General features: G+C 44.0%; 1 protein-coding gene across 1 annotated transcript in view; it reads right to left on the minus strand.

Moving 5' to 3' along the window:
- The window catches only part of FAM227A (family with sequence similarity 227 member A), a 109,330-nt gene that overhangs the window by 32,712 nt on the left and 56,407 nt on the right, over positions 1-20,211 (minus strand). Inside the window, exons 12-13 of the mRNA XM_024127137.3 lie at positions 14,759-14,861; positions 2,903-2,997 (exon numbers count right to left, since the gene is read on the minus strand). Of these exons, the coding sequence (XP_023982905.3) occupies positions 2,903-2,997; positions 14,759-14,861 (198 nt within the window). The remainder of the gene's footprint in view (positions 1-2,902; positions 2,998-14,758; positions 14,862-20,211) is intronic.

Genomic DNA, 20,211 nt, shown 5'->3' on the forward strand with positions numbered 1-20,211 from the left:
GTGCTCCGCAACGGGAGAGGCCGCAGCAGAGGAAGGCCCGCATACCACACACACAAAAAAAAAAACCACAATGAGATACTACTTCATACCAACTAGGATAACTATACCAAAAAGAATGGAAAATAAGTGTTGGCAAGGATGTGGAGAGATTGCAACCCTCGTATGTTGCTGGCAGGAATGTAAAATGGTACAGGCTCTGTGGAAACGTTTGGCAGTTCCTCAAAAAGTTAGACGTAGGCTTACCATATGACCCAACAATGCCACTCCTAGGTAGTATATATCCGAGAGAATAGAAAACATAGGTACACACAAAAATTTGTACATAAATGTTCATAGAAGCCATGTCATTCATAATAGCCAAAAGGTGGAAACAGTCCAAATGTCCATTAACTAGTAAATGGATAAACAAATTTTGGTATAGTCATATAATGGAATATTATTCAGCCATAAAAAAGGTGAAATACTGACACATGCTACAACATGGATAAATCTTGAAAACACTATGCTAAGTGAAGGAAATCAGTCACAAAAGGCCACATATTATATGATTTCCATTTATATGAAATGTCCAGAATAGGCAAATTCATACAAACTAAAACTATATTAGTGGTTTCCAGAGGCAGGGAGGGAGAGGGGGCTGGAGAGTGATTCCCATTTATATGAAATGTCCAGAATAGGCAAATTCATAAACTAAAACTATATTAGTGGTTTCCAGAGGCAGGGAGGGAGAGGGGGCTGGAGAGTGACTGCTAATGAGTATGGGGTTTCATTTTTGGGTGATAAAAATGTTCTGGAAGTAGGTAGTGGTGATGATTATAGAACCTTGTGACTATACTAAAAACCACTGAATTTTACATTAAAATGCTGATTTTTATGGTATGTGAATTATAGCTTTAAAAAAAATCTTAGCTCTACCACTTACTAGCTATTTGACTTTGGGCAAGATACTGAATATTTCTGAGCCTTAGTTTTCTGATCCATAAAATGGAGATAATAAATAAAACCTACTTCTCTTAGGGTTGTGTGAGGATTAAATGAATTAATATGTATGATGTGTTTAGAACAATGTTTGCTATATAAGCATTCAATAATTATTAGCTATTATATGCTAGGTTGAAGAAGCAAAGTGCAAAATGGTGTATATATTATACCAATTTTTGTTTTAAAAAATGGTTTATATTCCTTGACATGCATCAAACATTTCTAGAAGGATATAAGGAAAAACTTGGTTTGCCTCTGGGGAGGGGGCATAGGGTCTGGCGTGGAAGAGAGATTAACTCTTTGTTACATATCCGTTAATACTGTTTGGTTTTACCACAGGCAAAGATTTTTTCGATAAAAACTATGGTATTAAAAAAAAAAAAGAATGGGCAGCAGAATGTATCAGTGCTGTGCTTCTTAAAGTGGTAGAGTCACATGTTGGTTCTTCTGTCAGAAACATCCAGAAGGCCCCCCCCCACCCCCGGTGAATAGCTCACTGACGCATCTCCCTTCTATGTGTCTGCCAGGCCATTCACAGGCCATTCAGCTGCTTTCCACTCCTGTTAAACTCTGCCACTATCCACTCTAACTACTGGGCTTCACCACCCCACCAGGACAGATCCCAGAGTAGGACATGACTACTCATCTCCTTGTCTCTATCTCTAGAGCAACTCCATGAGCCCCGTCAGCGGTAAGGACCGTAACACCGCTGGGCTTTATTTCCCCCATTTTACAGAAGAAGGTCAGAAGAGTTAAATAACTCACTCAAGTAACACAGCTGAGGAGATAGATGCAGCACCAAGATTTGAACTCATGTCTGTCTGTCTTTTCCACCAGGCCCTGCTACTTCTCAAAAGTTTCACTGCTAAATGCTGAGGGGAAATAGGCAGTGGAATAATTACGGAGAAACGAAGAACATTCAAGAAATCTTCTACAGGGAATTCCCTGCTGGTCCAGTGGCTAGGACTCGGGTTCAATCTCTGGTCGGGGAACTAAGATTCTGCAAGCTGCACGGCGTGGCCAAAAAAAAAAAGAAAGAAAGAAGGAAAGAAAGAAATCTTTTACAATACTTGCTATACTTGATCCAAATTCTATGGCCTGACTCCCTTGCTAGTTGGTGGCTTGGGGAAGCCCCAAAACCTCTTGCCCTGTTCAGGGTCCTAAGGGCCTCTTCCCACTACATAAGACTGAACGTACCATTGATATAAACTACCATGCACTGAGGGCTGTAGGGAAGATTTGTGGGAGGGGAGGAGAAGAGGAGAGAACACACCGTAATCCTTCGCCTCTTGTGTTCTGGGGGCTGTTGCTGGTGGCAAAGCTCAGAGGTTAAGAGCTCAGGCTCAGAGTCAGGCAGATCTGCATGCAAGTCTTGGCTTTATCACTTATTTGCTTTGTGAATTTGGACAAATTAGTTACCTGCTCTGAGCATCACTTTCCTCACTAATAAACTAAAGAATAGCAGGAGTAATTATCTCAAACGACTGTAACAGTAAAATAAAATACACTGTATGCACAGGTTTAGTATAGCACCTGACATGTAGTGAGTAAGTGTTCATTACATGTTAATTATCATCACTACCTCAGGTAAACCTCATAAGAACACCAGGACCTAGGAATTATTGTCCCCATTTTATAGAGTAGAAAACTGAGACTCTGTTCTCTTTCCATCACACCCAGGCTCTTGAGTTTCAAGCAAGTAATTTAAATCCTGGAGAAATCCATGCAAAATTCTTACTCAACTTGTGCCTACCTCAGTCAGTAATTACCCTTAAGAGATTTCCTTACTGTTTCACCCAAGTCTACAATCAGAAATACCCCAATTCTTACCCTGACATCTTCACAGAGCTAGCTTTTCTAGCCAGATCTCCTAGCCCCCTTTAAATCGTCTCTGCTATTAAGTTTGCAATCACGTGCTCACCAGCTTAGGAAGCATATTCTCAAGCTCTCTTGCTGCTGATATCCTTTCGACTTGTTGTGTTGCTTTCCTCAAGACCAGAGTCTGATAATTATGCTCTGTCAATGCAATATGCACAAAAAATGATCAATAGGGCTTCTCAGCTATGATGAGAAAGAGCATATGGTAGACCTCAGCTTTCTATTAATGTGAAAATGCCTGGGTATATTCAGATAATTGGGAGATGCTAGAGGAAGTCACTCAGGTAAATTCATAGAATTTCACTTGCATTTTAGCCAGATGTACACTTGTGGCCATACATTTGTCCATTTACTAATCTATCTGTTCATCCTTCTATCCATCCATCCAACATTTTGCTGAGCCTTTACTATGTGCTGGGCCCATTCTAGGTGCTGTAAGTAGACTATCTTCAAGGAACTCACAGCTTAGTAAGAAAAAAAGACAGGTAAATAATAAGTGTAACACTAACTCACGTGCCATGATAGAATTCTCTGTACAATACAGTATGGTCCCAGAATAAGGAAGAAGGAGCCTAAAGGCTTTAAAAATGCTAAGCAGAATCAGGAAAGGTGTTATGATTAAAAGAGAAAAAAATATCCAACTCTTGCACAAAGTTATGGTTCTTCTGTAGAAGGTTAATAGAGAATATCTTAAAGACAGGAAGAGAGAAACAACAGATTATCTATAAACAGATAACAATTAGAATGACTGCAGAGTTCTCAACAGTAACATTGGAAGCTAGAAGATGACAGTGGAATGAAATCAACAAAGCATTAAGGTAAACATGTATACCCAGCAAAACTATCCTTTAAGAAGAAAGATGAAATAAAGACATTAATAGAAAAACAAAAACCAAGGGAACTTACCAAGAGAACTGCAGTAAGGAACTGCTAAAAATTCTCTCTCTCTCTGTGTATATATATATATATATATATATATATATATATATATAGGAAATTACAGAGAGGAGAGAGATCAAGAAAGGAATCCTAAATAATTGTGTATGGATGCATATGCTCACCCCTGAGCTGCACATATAAATGTGTATCTGACCCTAAACAGATGGCTTTGAGAACTGAACTACTGGGTAGATCACTTCTCAAGTCTCAAATGTGGTCCCTGGGTAGCACACATTTAGGACAGATCAAAATAGCACTGTAAAAGTTTTGAAAACTGAACTAACATTGAAACCACAATCTACAAAACTTATGACCTGAGCCTAATTGGGTGAATTGCCTGCTACAACAAAGGAAATAAAACACTCCAACATTCTTCATACATTTAAACAAGACTCAAAATATTCAAAATATCCAGAATAGAATCCAAAATTACTCAACCTACAAAGAACCAGAATAATCTGATAAATTCTCATGGAAGAAAGACAAGCAGCATCACCAATCCTGAAATGACTCAGATGTTGAAATCATCAGACAAAGGCTTTAAGGCAGCTATTATAACAGTGCTTTAAGAAGTAAGGGTGAATACTTTTGAAATAAATGAAAAAATAGAAAGTCTCAGTAGAGAAACAGAAGCTATGACAGAGAACTGAATAGAAATTTTACAACTGAAAAATACAATAATTGAAATAAAAAATTCACTGGATGGGATCAATACCAGAATGGAGGTGATGGAGGAAGGAGACAATGAACTTGAAGACAGATCAATAAAAATTATCCAATTTGTGTGTTTTCTAATATCGTATGTGTGGTTTTCCACACCAGTTCTCCAATTCTCTGAAATAAACTGGGTGTCTAACAATGTAATTCAATTCCAAATCTACCTGGAATTAGTGTCAGATCCCACTAGTTAAAAGACTCAATCCAACAAGACTGTCCCCACTTCAAGCACCAGTGTCAAATGCCACCCATGCTTCTGTCTAGCTAACTACAAATGTGGGGGTTCCCATGACCCCCTTGGGTTCAATAATTCAGTAGAATGGCTCATGGAACTCAGCAAAGTGCTATGCTTACTATTACAGGTTTACTATAAAAGACACGACTCAGGAACAACTAAATGGAAGAGACATAGGGCACGGTGTGTGGGCTGGAGCACGGACCTTCCATGCCCTCTTCAGGCACATCACCTTCCCAGCACATCAATGTGTTCAGCGACCTGGAAGTTCACCAAATCACATTGCTCAGGAGTTTCTATAACTCAGTCTCCAGTCTCTCTCTCCTCCCTGGAGGCTGGGAGGGGTGCCTTGGGTCTTTGCTGCAGCGCACGGGATCCTCCGCTGTGGTGCGCGGGCTCCTCATGGCAGGGCGTGGGCTCCTCTCTAGTTGTGGCGTGCGGGCTGTAGAGCACGCAGGCTCTATAGTTGTGGCCCACATGCTCAGCTGTTGTGGTGTGCGGGCTTAGTTGCCCCGCGGCATGTGGGATCTTAGTTCCCTGACCAGGGATCGAACCCGTGTCCCCTGCATTGGAAGGTGGATTTTTAACCAATGGACCACCAGGGAAGTCCCTCATGATTTGGTCTTTCTGGATCCTATCCTGAAGCTATCTAAGGCCCGACCTGGGTCACCATATTAGGATATACTCAAGTGTGTTTGGAAGATGCTAATAATGAATAACAAAAGGCATTCCCATCACTCAGGAAATCCCAAGGGTTTTAGGAGCTCTGTGCCAGGAACTGGGGACAAAGATCAAATCTGTATTTTTATTATACACACAATCTGAACAGTGTAGACACAAAAGACTGGAAAAAATGAACAGAGCCTCAGGGACCTATGGGACAATATCAACAGGTCTAAAATTGTGTCATCAAAGTCCTAAAACGAAAGGAGAGTGTGGTACCAAAAAAAAAAAATGGAAAAACCTCCCAAATTTGGCAAAAGACATAAACTTACAGTTTCAAGAAGCTCTGCAAACCCCAAGCAAGTCAAAGTCAAAGAAATCCATGCCCCTACACATCCTAATCAAGCAGTTGAAAGGCAAGACAACTTGAGGGCAGTCTAAGAGAAATGCTCGACACAAAAGGGGAACAAGAATTTAAATGACTGTGGATTTCTCATCAGACCCTTGAGGCCAGAAGCTGTGGAACAACATTTGAAAGTGTGGAAAGAAAAGAACTTTCAACCCAGAATTCTATAACCAGAAAAAAATATCCTTCAAGAATGAAGGTGAAAATGTAAAATAGATAGCTAGTGGGAAGCAGCCACATAGCACAGGAAGATCAGCTTGGTGCTTTGTGACCACCTAGAGGGGTGGGATAGGGAGGGTGGGAGGGAGACGCAAGAGGGAGGAGATATGGGGATATATGTATATGTATAGCTGATCCACTTTGTTATAAAGCAGAAACTAACACACCATTGTAAAGCAGTTATACTCCAATAAAGATGTTAAAAAGAATAAAGGCAGTCTTGTGAGTAGGCTATTAAAAAAAAAAAAGAATGAAGGTGAAATAAAGACATTCACATTCAAATAAAGAAGCCAGAATACTAAGCAAATTCATTGCCGGCAGGCTTATTTTAAATGAAGGGTTTTCTTTTGGGAGGGGGGCATGTAAGAAGGAAAATAATACCAGAGGGAAACTTGGAACTTCAGGAATGAAGGAAAAGCAACAGAAACTGTAAATATCTGGTTATATATAGTAAGTACAATATATATAGTAAATATAGAATATAAATAGTAAATATAGAATATATATTATAAATCTATCTGGTTATATAGAGTAAATATCATACTGTATTTTCCTCCTCTTACATTCTTTAAAATATGTACGATAATCACTTCGGAACGCTGTTTGGCAGTTCCTCAAAATGTTAAGCATATGACCCAGCGATTCCACCCTAGCTATACATACACCCAAGAGAAATGAAAACATATGTCTATGCAAAAACTTGTACATGAATGTTCACAGCAGCATTATTTATGATAGTTACAAAGTAGAAACAACACAAACTGAATAAAGATAAAAACGCTATATCTAAACCATTTGTGGGATGCCTAGCATTCAGAGGGAACTCTGTAGCATTAAATGGTCATATTAGGAAAAAAGGTCTCCTTTTCACTCAGTTCAAAATATTTTCTAATTTCTCTTAATACTTCCTCTTTGACTCGTAGGTCTATATATATATATTTTGGGGACTTGCAAAGTCTCCCACAAATATTTACCTCTATTTGGAATCCCCTCTATACCTCAATGAGTGGCCCCCAAGTTTTGGGTTTTTTTAACAGCTTTATTGAGATGTAATTCACGTACTTCTCCATTTCTCCATCAAGAAAAAGGATTGCTTAACTTTTTTCAAATACTGATGATGTGTGAAATGGTCTAGAATGATACTTAAGTGTTTATGTTCTAACTCAGGTTTCTTAGGTTCTATACTTGTCTATTTGGCATCCATTAATTACAGGGCCAAACTAATGGCCAAAGTTGTTTACAACTCCTCCATGATCCAGAGCCCATACTCTGAACTACCTCCTTTATCTAACTCTCACACCAAGCCAATATTTCCCCTGACTTAAATCAGCCCAGGCCCAGGTGCCAGACAACTAGGGACAGCCCTCATACTCCAAAGCCCACCGGAATTATTCAATATAGCCAACCCTAAGTTGTTAACCCTGTCATGTCTTGCCTTTCCCAAGGAAATCCCAGTAAGGGCTGTGGCCTGTGCTTTCCCCTTGCTCCTTTTGAAACCGAGCGGGGCCCTGTGGGGCTCCCAGGCCCTGAAACCAAGTGGAGCCCGGGCACGGAGGCCTCCTTTTGTCCACCATGTCTTGTAGGCAAGACCCCAGCCTCCATGACCTTCCCTGAGTTCCAAAGGGTGGATTCAAACAGTTGCTAATCAAGGGAGGAGCAGCCAAGAAACCACCTGAGACAAGATTAAAGGGGGGGGGGCCCCCCCGAGCCCTGCACACACCCTAATCTTGTCAGGACCCCACCTTTGAACCACTGTTATAAAACCCCTCATCAAATCCTCTGGGGTTGGGACACATAGCTTTTATAAGGCACAAGCCCAGTGTGTCCCCCTTTGCCTGGCAAAGCAATAAAGCTCTCCTTTTCTACTTCACCCAAAACTCTGTCGCCGGGATTGGATTTGGCACCAGTGTCCAGAGAGGCTGAGCTTTCAGTAGCAATTTCTGCCTCCTAACCAACACTGGAGCGCCCTCCCAGGGTCCTGCATGGTGAGCTGAGCCTCCCGTTTCTAGAACTGAGAGTAACAAAGTTTTCTTTCAATGGCATTGACCTGGGTAGTCGCTCAGTCACCTTTGTAAATTAACACCCAGGTACAAATCCGTTTCTAACTCAACAAATGCTGGTTTCTGATGGGGGAGAGAAGCAGTGATCATATCTTAGATTTATCTTCTTCCATTGCCAACGATCTCTCTTCCCCACAGATATGAGCACTGTGCTGAACTCATTATCACAAAAGTGGAACTTAACTAGTGATAACTGAACTGAAAAGACAACTGTGTCTTCTCGTAAGATATTGCTTGATGTCAAGGCCCAAGGCTAGAACCACAGGTGCAAATGAGGGTGGTAGATTAGGTTCCAAAAAACCCAAGAAACTACGGTTTTGGAGATGATAATTAATCAAAAGCCTACATTTCCCCTTTAGGTGGTTAATGTACCTCTTGGGGTATTCTGTATTTGTGAGCCATCCACTGAATTCTTCTGGGCAAAAGAGGTTCTCTCATTGGTTGAATTCATATCAGAAGATGCCAAGAGAGGAAAAAACAAAAGACAAAAACAAAAACACAGAAGAACAAATTTAGTAAAACTGGTAGTGAGAGGAATACAAAAAGTATACGTGCAATTTCCTAGATATTTGTCACTGTTCTCAACAAAGGAACACGTAGAGGGAGACCTTTCAGGCACAGCTCAACAACTCAGCCCTCCATCCTGGGAGCACGGGGGAGAGCAGTGGCTGATGTAGAAAATACGTGAGCTGGGGACTGAGGCAGACTGGGGTTCCAGTCCCAGCCCTGTCACTCAACAGCTGGTGATCTCGGGCAAGTCACTGAACCTCTCGATTGCCGTGGGTTCCTCGTGGGGTTCTTATGGGGATTAAGTCAGCTACTGCATGCAAAGCGCGTGAGTCGCTGCTCGTGGCAAGTGCTCCGCTGACATTGCACGGTTGTTTATGCCATCGCTCACCACACTTCCTTCAGGAAACATTTCATTGAGCAACTTCTAATGTGTCTGGCACCGGGCAGAACCTGAAACCTAATCTCTGCTTAGAGGAGCTCCCAGTCTAGCAGGGGAGATAATAGTCAAGAGACAATTATGCTAAGGTACGGAAAGTACCACGTATTAGAGAGGTAATGTAACTTAGGATTAGGTTTGTATGTGGGTGACAAAGACTAAAAATTAATAGTGGCTAAACTAGGCAGAAATTTCTCTCCCACCTAATAGTCTGAAGGTAGGCAATTCAGGGTCTATATGTTATTTCTGCTGTGATAAGTCCTTAGAGACTCTGACTTCTTCTAGCTCAGTTCCAACTTTCCTAAGATAGGACCCTTGTTCTTAGGGTCCAAGATGGCAACTAGAGCTCCAGTCATCACATTCACATTCCAGGCAGCAGAATGGAGAAAAGGACAAAGAGACGAAGGAGTCACACGAGCTGTTTTTTGAAGGAGGGATCCCAGAAACGGCCACAAGGGACATCTGCTTAAATCTCATTAACTGGATCTTAGTCACATGGCTACACATAGATGTAAGGGAGGTGAGGAAATGTAATCTTTACTTTATAGGTTCTCTTTTTTTTTATAGAGGGAGGAAACAACAGATATTGGGGAACAGTTAATAGTCAGCAGTACCAGCAGAGTATTCTAGGAAGCCAGAGTGGCAAATGCTTGATTCTGTTTGGGGCAGAGCTGGAGGGCTTCCAAGGAGAGAAGACACTTTTGTTCTGTCTTCAAGGATGAGTAGGAGTTCGGCAATGTTAAACAGATGGCCCACCAAGTGGCAGACAAGCAGTCCACCAGCCTCAACAATCATCACTTTGCTTTTATATAAATATGATATTTGAATGGGAAGAAGAAAGCTGAAAGGACTTCCCATCCACCATGCAGCTGGTTGTCCAACAGCTACTGATTTGTATAGTGTTGAAGTGGTTACTCGGATTTGTTAGAGAAAAGACACTCCCGGGGCACAGCGAAGCGCCATGTTCATTCTTAACAGGCCTCGGAGCGACCTGTCGTGGAGCAGAGAATAGATGCAAGGAGATGGGCTTGGTTGAAGTTGTTAGACCCTCGTATTTGTTGGAGAGGCAGCATGATGATGCAGGAAGAGCTCAGAATGACAGCATCCTGACTTCAGCTGAAGTCAGCCGTGTGTCCTGGGGCAAGTTTTCACCAGTTTGAGTCTCTTTCTCTCTTTGTCAAGTAAAGATAATAATTACCTACCGTGCAGGGATGTTGTAAGGACTAGGAGGATATATGCAAAGAAAATCTGCACATGGTGGACTCTCCAAAGTCCTTTCCCACCCACTCTCTTGTGTTGTGACCAGCAACCGCCCTCTGAGTAGATGAGGCAAGGTGACTACTGCTGGGCTGGGGGGTAAACTAAGACTCCTCTGGGACCCCCTTCCTACCATGGCACAGAAGAGATGGAACCATTCCACCCCGTGTCACCCTGCTGCTCAGATTCTGCACACTGAGGGCTTAGCTGTGATGGGATAGAGCAGCGGGGAAACCTGCTTTTGAGCCAACGTGAGATTCAATCTGGGGGTGCCCTGGAATGTCTGCGAGGGAAGTGGGCTTTGCAGATCTGGTATTAGCAGGTATGGGAATGAGCTGCAGGCATCTGGATCATTACTGTTAAATGACCCTATGTACCCATGCTCTGGAACTTGGGAAAATTCTGCTTAAAATGAGCAAACATTCTGACAGGCCATGGCTAGACAACAATTTATGGGACATCTCCTAAACCTAGATTGAATCTGTAAGAATTAATACCAGTCATGATGCCCATTTTGCAAATAAGAACAGAGAGGCTCCGATTTGCTCAAAGCTCTATAACTGATAGGTGGGAAAGTTTAGCTGTTCTGGAACCAAGCCTAGTAGGTCTTCCTGCCTTTGCCTATGGCTCCATGGTGGTCACTCACTCGTAGTCCCCATATTTTGTCACAAATACATGAAACTTGGGTAGAAATTGTTTTTTCTCTAACCGTGGCCTCTCCTCTAGTCTAGCCTTGCATGTTTAACTACCTACTTGACATCTCCATTTGCACTTCTCACAGGCATCTTAAAGTTAACAAGTTCAAAACTGAACTTGATAGCTTTCCCCCACCCCTGACCCTGCACTTTCCATCTCACAAACCCCACACACCTTCAGCTGCTTAAGCCACACACTGGGATGCATCCTTGACTCCTCCCATTTTTCCCCCTCCTCCCCACTTCCAAAGCCAATCCATTAGCGAATGGATCTCCAAAACACCTTCCAGATCTCTCTGCTTCTTGCCTCCTGCTGTCACTGACTCTTCCTGAGACAACTGCAAAAGCCTCCTAACTGGTCTTCTGTCCCCCTCTCAATTATATTCTCCATATTCAGAAGAGACTGATCTTTTAAAAAATAGAAATCAGATCATGTCATCCCCTTATTTCAATGGATTCCCACAGCACTGAAATTATATCCATACTTCTTACTATGACCCACCCAACTCTGCAGAATCCAGCCCCTGCTACTTCTCCAGCCTCGACTCCTGCCCCTCTTCCACACACATACACTGGGCTACAGCGTCACTGGCCTTCTCTCTGTTCCCTGAATATCTCAACTCCCTTTTTTTTTTTTGCCTCAGGGCCTTTGCACATGCTGTTCCCTTTTCCTGGAAGGTTCTTTCATTCACTCTTCTAATGGCTGACTCCCTCTCATCCTTTGGTTCTCAGCTCAAAGGGCACGTTCTGGGGGTGTTATTTGTCACATGTTCTCCACGTTCATGAGACCCAGGCCCCAAAGTGAAAGACTTAAGCTGCTCTCCCAGCTTCTTTTGTGGCTGGGTGCAGACATTTTACCTAGGCTCTAGCCCTCAGAGGCAACGCACCTGCCTGAGACTTCAAGATGGAAATGAGCAATGTGAGGAAGTGGGGAACCAACGAGACTCTAGCTTTTGGAGAGACTGTTGACAGGGGCAAGTGGCTTTTCAAGGAAAGCAGAGTGCAGTTTTGAGCATCAGTCCCCACTACCATCGGTCGGCGCACATCAGTGTACCTTTGCAGGGGTGTATGGTTTGGGCATCCTTCTTGGGGGCACGGCATTTGAAACCAAAGCACTGGCCCATCCTGGGGAGCCGTGCACCACTAATACCCTTTAATACATTCTTCCTGTTTAAAGTAGCTGGAGTAGATTCCGTTGTTTGCAAATAAGAACTCTGATGATGATTCCTCCTTACAAAGGTCTTATTTGACAATTCTCTCACTTTATTAGATGAACGAATGACCCGGTCTCTAATAGGTAGGAGCCCTTATTTATAGCTAAGCCTCATGGCAGAAGTCAGATATACAGTTAGATGCTTTTTCATTCCCACTGTGCAAATTCCCAACACGAAGTGGGAGAAGGGCAAACCACAGGTCAGAGACTTAAAGTGACTGCCATTCATTCCCCGAACTGTGGACTCCCAGACAGATTGCTGCCATTGAAAAGCACATTTTGAACACAGCCGACTATCTCCTTGAGCAGATGGGAAAGCATGTTTGCTAAAAAGAAGAGAGAGGATCTGCCCGTACGAGGAATCTGATGACTCCCTCCATCCTGGTTTGCCCAGTAAAACTTCAGCTGCTTTTAAGATTGGAAAGCTTTTGATTATTTCTATTTCTGGGGAAGAAAACTGACTCTCTTAGCTGGGTTTCTGAAATAACTGTCAGAAGATTTTACATATTCCAGTACAAGAAAATACATGTGTTTGACACGGTTGTGACAGGCAGTGCAAAAACACTGAATAATATTTTGATCTCGGTCTGGGAGTGACAGCTGTCCCTCCACAGTGCCTGTTTTGTCTATACTTTTGGAGGCTGACATTTATAGAGCACCATTATACACTAAGCACAGGGTGAAGAGTTTACATAGATGACCTCCTTTGTGAAGTCAAGAGATATTTGTTGAGTGTCTTCTTTGTACATGGTCTATTCTAGAAGCTTGAGATAGAACAGGGATAAAGGAAAAGAGGTCTTGCTCTCATGGAGTTTACATTCAAATAGGGGGAGACAGATACTAAACAACATATAAATCCTGCAGGAAGACTAGCAGAGCGTGATAAGCACTGTACGGGGCGTCATAATAGGCAATGTGATGACACAGAGTGGTCGGGCAGCCAGGGACGCCACCAAGGCAATGACAGGAAATTGGAATCTGAAGAACAAGAAGGAGCCAGCCCTTCCCTCACGTTCCAGGCAAAGGTGACAGCGAGTGACGCAACTGGGCACAGGCCTGGAGCGTCCCAGAGGCAGAAGGAAGTGCAGTGAGGGAATGCAAGTGGGGCTGCTGGAGAGAGAGATGGCGGCTGGATTCCGCAGGGCAGTTCAGGTCAGGCTAAGGGGTCTGGAGTTCATCTGAAGGGCACGGGAGAAGCTGCTGAGGTTTGAGCAGGGAACAACCTTGTCTGGTGTCTGTCTGTCAAAGGTCACTCTGGTCGCTGTGTGGCGACTGGGCTGGGGCTAAGCGTGAAGGAAAGGAGCCCAGGAAGAGGCTACTGCCACGAGCCAGGAGAGGAGTGACGCCGGGGCTGTGAATCAGTGCTCTCCTCTCCCCTGGCTAAGCTGAGAGCCTCCCAGGGAGGCCAACAGGGCAGTTGGACAGACCTGCCTAAGTCCCAAGAGAGGCCAGGGCGTGGAGGGAGATTTGGGTGTTACTGGCATATGCGTGGTATTTAAAGCCACCAGACCAGATGAGACAACCTGGGAAGAATATATAGATAGAAAGGGAAGGAGCCAGGCTAGAGCTGACTGATGAGACAGGGAGCCAGCCGGGAAGGAAGACCCTTGAAAAAGTCTGGCAACGTAGAAGCTAAGAGAAAAAGGCATTTCAAGAAGATGGGAGGGACTTCCCTGATGGCGCAGTGGTTAGGAATACGCCGTAGGCAAGACCCCAGCCTCCATGACCTTCCCTGAGTTCCAAAGGGTGGATTCAAACAGTTGCTAATCAAGGGAGGAGCAGCCAAGAAACCACCTGAGACAAGATTAAGGGGGGGGGTGCTCGAGCCCTGCACACACCCTAATCTTGTCAGGACCGACCTTTGAACCACTGTTATAAAACCCCTCATCAAATCCTCTGGGGTTGGGACACATAGCTTTTATAAGGCACAAGCCCAGTGTGTCCCCCTTTGCCTGGCAAAGCAATAAAGCTCTCCTTTTCTACTTCACCCAAAACTCTGTCCCCGGGATTGGATTTGGCACCAGTGTCCAGAGAGGCTGAGCTTTCAGTAGCAATTTCTGCCTCCTAACCAACACTGGAGCGCCCTCCCAGGGTCCTGCATGGTGAGCTGAGCCTCCCGTTTCTAGAACTGAGAGTAACAAAGTTTTCTTTCAATGGCATTGACCTGGGTAGTCGCTCAGTCACCTTTGTAAATTAACACCCAGGTACAAATCCGTTTCTAACTCAACAAATGCTGGTTTCTGATGGGGGAGAGAAGCAGTGATCATATCTTAGATTTATCTTCTTCCATTGCCAACGATCTCTCTTCCCCACAGATATGAGCACTGTGCTGAACTCATTATCACAAAAGTGGAACTTAACTAGTGATAACTGAACTGAAAAGACAACTGTGTCTTCTCGTAAGATATTGCTTGATGTCAAGGCCCAAGGCTAGAACCACAGGTGCAAATGAGGGTGGTAGATTAGGTTCCAAAAAACCCAAGAAACTACGGTTTTGGAGATGATAATTAATCAAAAGCCTACATTTCCCCTTTAGGTGGTTAATGTACCTCTTGGGGTATTCTGTATTTGTGAGCCATCCACTGAATTCTTCTGGGCAAAAGAGGTTCTCTCATTGGTTGAATTCATATCAGAAGATGCCAAGAGAGGTATCTTCTTCCATTGCCAACGATCTCTCTTCCCCACAGATATGAGCACTGTGCTGAATTCATTATCACAAAAGTGGAACTTAACTAGTGATAACTGAACTGAAAAGACAACTGTGTCTTCTCATAAGATATTGCTTGATGTCAAGGCCCAAGGCTAGAACCACAGGTGCAAATGAGGGTGGTAGATTAGGTTCCAAAAAACCCAAGAAACTACGGTTTTGGAGATGATAATTAATCAAAAGCCTACATTTCCCCTTTAGGTGGTTAATGTACCTCTTGGGGTATTCTGTATTTGTGAGCCATCCACTGAATTCTTCTGGGCAAAAGAGGTTCTCTCATTGGTTGAATTCATATCAGAAGATGCCAAGAGAGGAAAAAACAAAAGACAAAAACAAAAACACAGAAGAACAAATTTAGTAAAACTGGTAGTGAGAGGAATACAAAAAGTATACGTGCAATTTCCTAGATATTTGTCACTGTTCTCAACAAAGGAACACGTAGAGGGAGACCTTTCAGGCACAGCTCAACAACTCAGCCCTCCATCCTGGGAGCACGGGGGAGAGCAGTGGCTGATGTAGAAAATACGTGAGCTGGGGACTGAGGCAGACTGGGGTTCCAGTCCCAGCCCTGTCACTCAACAGCTGGTGATCTCGGGCAAGTCACTGAACCTCTCGATTGCCGTGGGTTCCTCGTGGGGTTCTTATGGGGATTAAGTCAGCTACTGCATGCAAAGCGCGTGAGTCGCTGCTCGTGGCAAGTGCTCCGCTGACATTGCACGGTTGTTTATGCCATCGCTCACTACACTTCCTTCAGGAAACATTTCATTGAGCAACTTCTAATGTGTCTGGCACCGGGCAGAACCTGAAACCTAATCTCTGCTTAGAGGAGCTCCCAGTCTAGCAGGGGAGATAATAGTAAAGAGACAATTATGCTAAGGTGCGGAAGGTACCACGTATTAGAGAGGTAATGTAACTTAGGATTAGGTTTGTATGTGGGTGACAAAGACTCAAAATTAATAGTGGCTAAACTAGGCAGAAATTTCTCTCCCACCTAATAGTCTGAAGGTAGGCAATTCAGGGTCTATATGTTATTTCTGCTGTGATAAGTCCTTAGAGACTCTGACTTCTTCTAGCTCAGTTCCAACTTTCCTAAGATAGGACCCTTGTTCTTAGGGTCCAAGATGGCAACTAGAGCTCCAGTCATCACATTCACATTCCAGGCAGCAGAATGGAGAAAAGGACAAAGAGACGAAGGAGTCACACGAGCTGTTTTTTGAAGGAGGGATCCCAGAAACGGCCACAAGGGACATCTGCTTAAATCTCATTAACTGGATCTTAGTCACATGGCTACACATAGATGTAAGGGAGGTGAGGAAATGTAATCTTTACTTTATAGGTTCTCTTTTTTTTTATAGAGGGAGGAAACAACAGATATTGGGGAACAGTTAATAGTCAGCAGTACCAGCAGAGTATTCTAGGAAGCCAGAGTGGCAAATGCTTGATTCTGTTTGGGGCAGAGCTGGAGGGCTTCCAAGGAGAGAAGACACTTTTGTTCTGTCTTCAAGGATGAGTAGGAGTTCGGCAATGTTAAACAGATGGCCCACCAAGTGGCAGACAAGCAGTCCACCAGCCTCAACAATCATCACTTTGCTTTTATATAAATATGATATTTGAATGGGAAGAAGAAAGCTGAAAGGACTTCCCATCCACCATGCAGCTGGTTGTCCAACAGCTACTGATTTGTATAGTGTTGAAGTGGTTACTCGGATTTGTTAGAGAAAAGACACTCCCGGGGCACAGCGAAGCGCCATGTTCATTCTTAACAGGCCTCGGAGCGACCTGTCGTGGAGCAGAGAATAGATGCAAGGAGATGGGCTTGGTTGAAGTTGTTAGACCCTCGTATTTGTTGGAGAGGCAGCATGATGATGCAGGAAGAGCTCAGAATGACAGCATCCTGACTTCAGCTGAAGTCAGCCGTGTGTCCTGGGGCAAGTTTTCACCAGTTTGAGTCTCTTTCTCTCTTTGTCAAGTAAAGATAATAATTACCTACCGTGCAGGGATGTTGTAAGGACTAGGAGGATATATGCAAAGAAAATCTGCACATGGTGGACTCTCCAAAGTCCTTTCCCACCCACTCTCTTGTGTTGTGACCAGCAACCGCCCTCTGAGTAGATGAGGCAAGGTGACTACTGCTGGGCTGGGGGGTAAACTAAGACTCCTCTGGGACCCCCTTCCTACCATGGCACAGAAGAGATGGAACCATTCCACCCCGTGTCACCCTGCTGCTCAGATTCTGCACACTGAGGGCTTAGCTGTGATGGGATAGAGCAGCGGGGAAACCTGCTTTTGAGCCAACGTGAGATTCAATCTGGGGGTGCCCTGGAATGTCTGCGAGGGAAGTGGGCTTTGCAGATCTGGTATTAGCAGGTATGGGAATGAGCTGCAGGCATCTGGATCATTACGCAGTGATCATATCTTAGATTTATCTTCTTCCATTGCCAACGATCTCTCTTCCCCACAGATATGAGCACTGTGCTGAACTCATTATCACAAAAGTGGAACTTAACTAGTGATAACTGAACTGAAAAGACAACTGTGTCTTCTCGTAAGATATTGCTTGATGTCAAGGCCCAAGGCTAGAACCACAGGTGCAAATGAGGGTGGTAGATTAGGTTCCAAAAAACCCAAGAAACTACGGTTTTGGAGATGATAATTAATCAAAAGCCTACATTTCCCCTTTAGGTGGTTAATGTACCTCTTGGGGTATTCTGTATTTGTGAGCCATCCACTGAATTCTTCTGGGCAAAAGAGGTTCTCTCATTGGTTGAATTCATATCAGAAGATGCCAAGAGAGGAAAAAACAAAAGACAAAAACAAAAACACAGAAGAACAAATTTAGTAAAACTGGTAGTGAGAGGAATACAAAAAGTATACGTGCAATTTCCTAGATATTTGTCACTGTTCTCAACAAAGGAACACGTAGAGGGAGACCTTTCAGGCACAGCTCAACAACTCAGCCCTCCATCCTGGGAGCACGGGGGAGAGCAGTGGCTGATGTAGAAAATACGTGAGCTGGGGACTGAGGCAGACTGGGGTTCCAGTCCCAGCCCTGTCACTCAACAGCTGGTGATCTCGGGCAAGTCACTGAACCTCTCGATTGCCGTGGGTTCCTCGTGGGGTTCTTATGGGGATTAAGTCAGCTACTGCATGCAAAGCGCGTGAGTCGCTGCTCGTGGCAAGTGCTCCGCTGACATTGCACGGTTGTTTATGCCATCGCTCACCACACTTCCTTCAGGAAACATTTCATTGAGCAACTTCTAATGTGTCTGGCACCGGGCAGAACCTGAAACCTAATCTCTGCTTAGAGGAGCTCCCAGTCTAGCAGGGGAGATAATAGTCAAGAGACAATTATGCTAAGGTACGGAAAGTACCACGTATTAGAGAGGTAATGTAACTTAGGATTAGGTTTGTATGTGGGTGACAAAGACTAAAAATTAATAGTGGCTAAACTAGGCAGAAATTTCTCTCCCACCTAATAGTCTGAAGGTAGGCAATTCAGGGTCTATATGTTATTTCTGCTGTGATAAGTCCTTAGAGACTCTGACTTCTTCTAGCTCAGTTCCAACTTTCCTAAGATAGGACCCTTGTTCTTAGGGTCCAAGATGGCAACTAGAGCTCCAGTCATCACATTCACATTCCAGGCAGCAGAATGGAGAAAAGGACAAAGAGACGAAGGAGTCACACGAGCTGTTTTTTGAAGGAGGGATCCCAGAAACGGCCACAAGGGACATCTGCTTAAATCTCATTAACTGGATCTTAGTCACATGGCTACACATAGATGTAAGGGAGGTGAGGAAATGTAATCTTTACTTTATAGGTTCTCTTTTTTTTTATAGAGGGAGGAAACAACAGATATTGGGGAACAGTTAATAGTCAGCAGTACCAGCAGAGTATTCTAGGAAGCCAGAGTGGCAAATGCTTGATTCTGTTTGGGGCAGAGCTGGAGGGCTTCCAAGGAGAGAAGACACTTTTGTTCTGTCTTCAAGGATGAGTAGGAGTTCGGCAATGTTAAACAGATGGCCCACCAAGTGGCAGACAAGCAGTCCACCAGCCTCAACAATCATCACTTTGCTTTTATATAAATATGATATTTGAATGGGAAGAAGAAAGCTGAAAGGACTTCCCATCCACCATGCAGCTGGTTGTCCAACAGCTACTGATTTGTATAGTGTTGAAGTGGTTACTCGGATTTGTTAGAGAAAAGACACTCCCGGGGCACAGCGAAGCGCCATGTTCATTCTTAACAGGCCTCGGAGCGACCTGTCGTGGAGCAGAGAATAGATGCAAGGAGATGGGCTTGGTTGAAGTTGTTAGACCCTCGTATTTGTTGGAGAGGCAGCATGATGATGCAGGAAGAGCTCAGAATGACAGCATCCTGACTTCAGCTGAAGTCAGCCGTGTGTCCTGGGGCAAGTTTTCACCAGTTTGAGTCTCTTTCTCTCTTTGTCAAGTAAAGATAATAATTACCTACCGTGCAGGGATGTTGTAAGGACTAGGAGGATATATGCAAAGAAAATCTGCACATGGTGGACTCTCCAAAGTCCTTTCCCACCCACTCTCTTGTGTTGTGACCAGCAACCGCCCTCTGAGTAGATGAGGCAAGGTGACTACTGCTGGGCTGGGGGGTAAACTAAGACTCCTCTGGGACCCCCTTCCTACCATGGCACAGAAGAGATGGAACCATTCCACCCCGTGTCACCCTGCTGCTCAGATTCTGCACACTGAGGGCTTAGCTGTGATGGGATAGAGCAGCGGGGAAACCTGCTTTTGAGCCAACGTGAGATTCAATCTGGGGGTGCCCTGGAATGTCTGCGAGGGAAGTGGGCTTTGCAGATCTGGTATTAGCAGGTATGGGAATGAGCTGCAGGCATCTGGATCATTACTGTTAAATGACCCTATGTACCCATGCTCTGGAACTTGGGAAAATTCTGCTTAAAATGAGCAAACATTCTGACAGGCCATGGCTAGACAACAATTTATGGGACATCTCCTAAACCTAGATTGAATCTGTAAGAATTAATACCAGTCATGATGCCCATTTTGCAAATAAGAACAGAGAGGCTCCGATTTGCTCAAAGCTCTATAACTGATAGGTGGGAAAGTTTAGCTGTTCTGGAACCAAGCCTAGTAGGTCTTCCTGCCTTTGCCTATGGCTCCATGGTGGTCACTCACTCGTAGTCCCCATATTTTGTCACAAATACATGAAACTTGGGTAGAAATTGTTTTTTCTCTAACCGTGGCCTCTCCTCTAGTCTAGCCTTGCATGTTTAACTACCTACTTGACATCTCCATTTG

This window comes from Physeter macrocephalus, chromosome 6 (genome assembly GCF_002837175.3).
Source record: "Physeter macrocephalus isolate SW-GA chromosome 6, ASM283717v5, whole genome shotgun sequence".
NCBI classification, from domain to species: Eukaryota; Metazoa; Chordata; class Mammalia; order Artiodactyla; family Physeteridae; genus Physeter; species Physeter macrocephalus.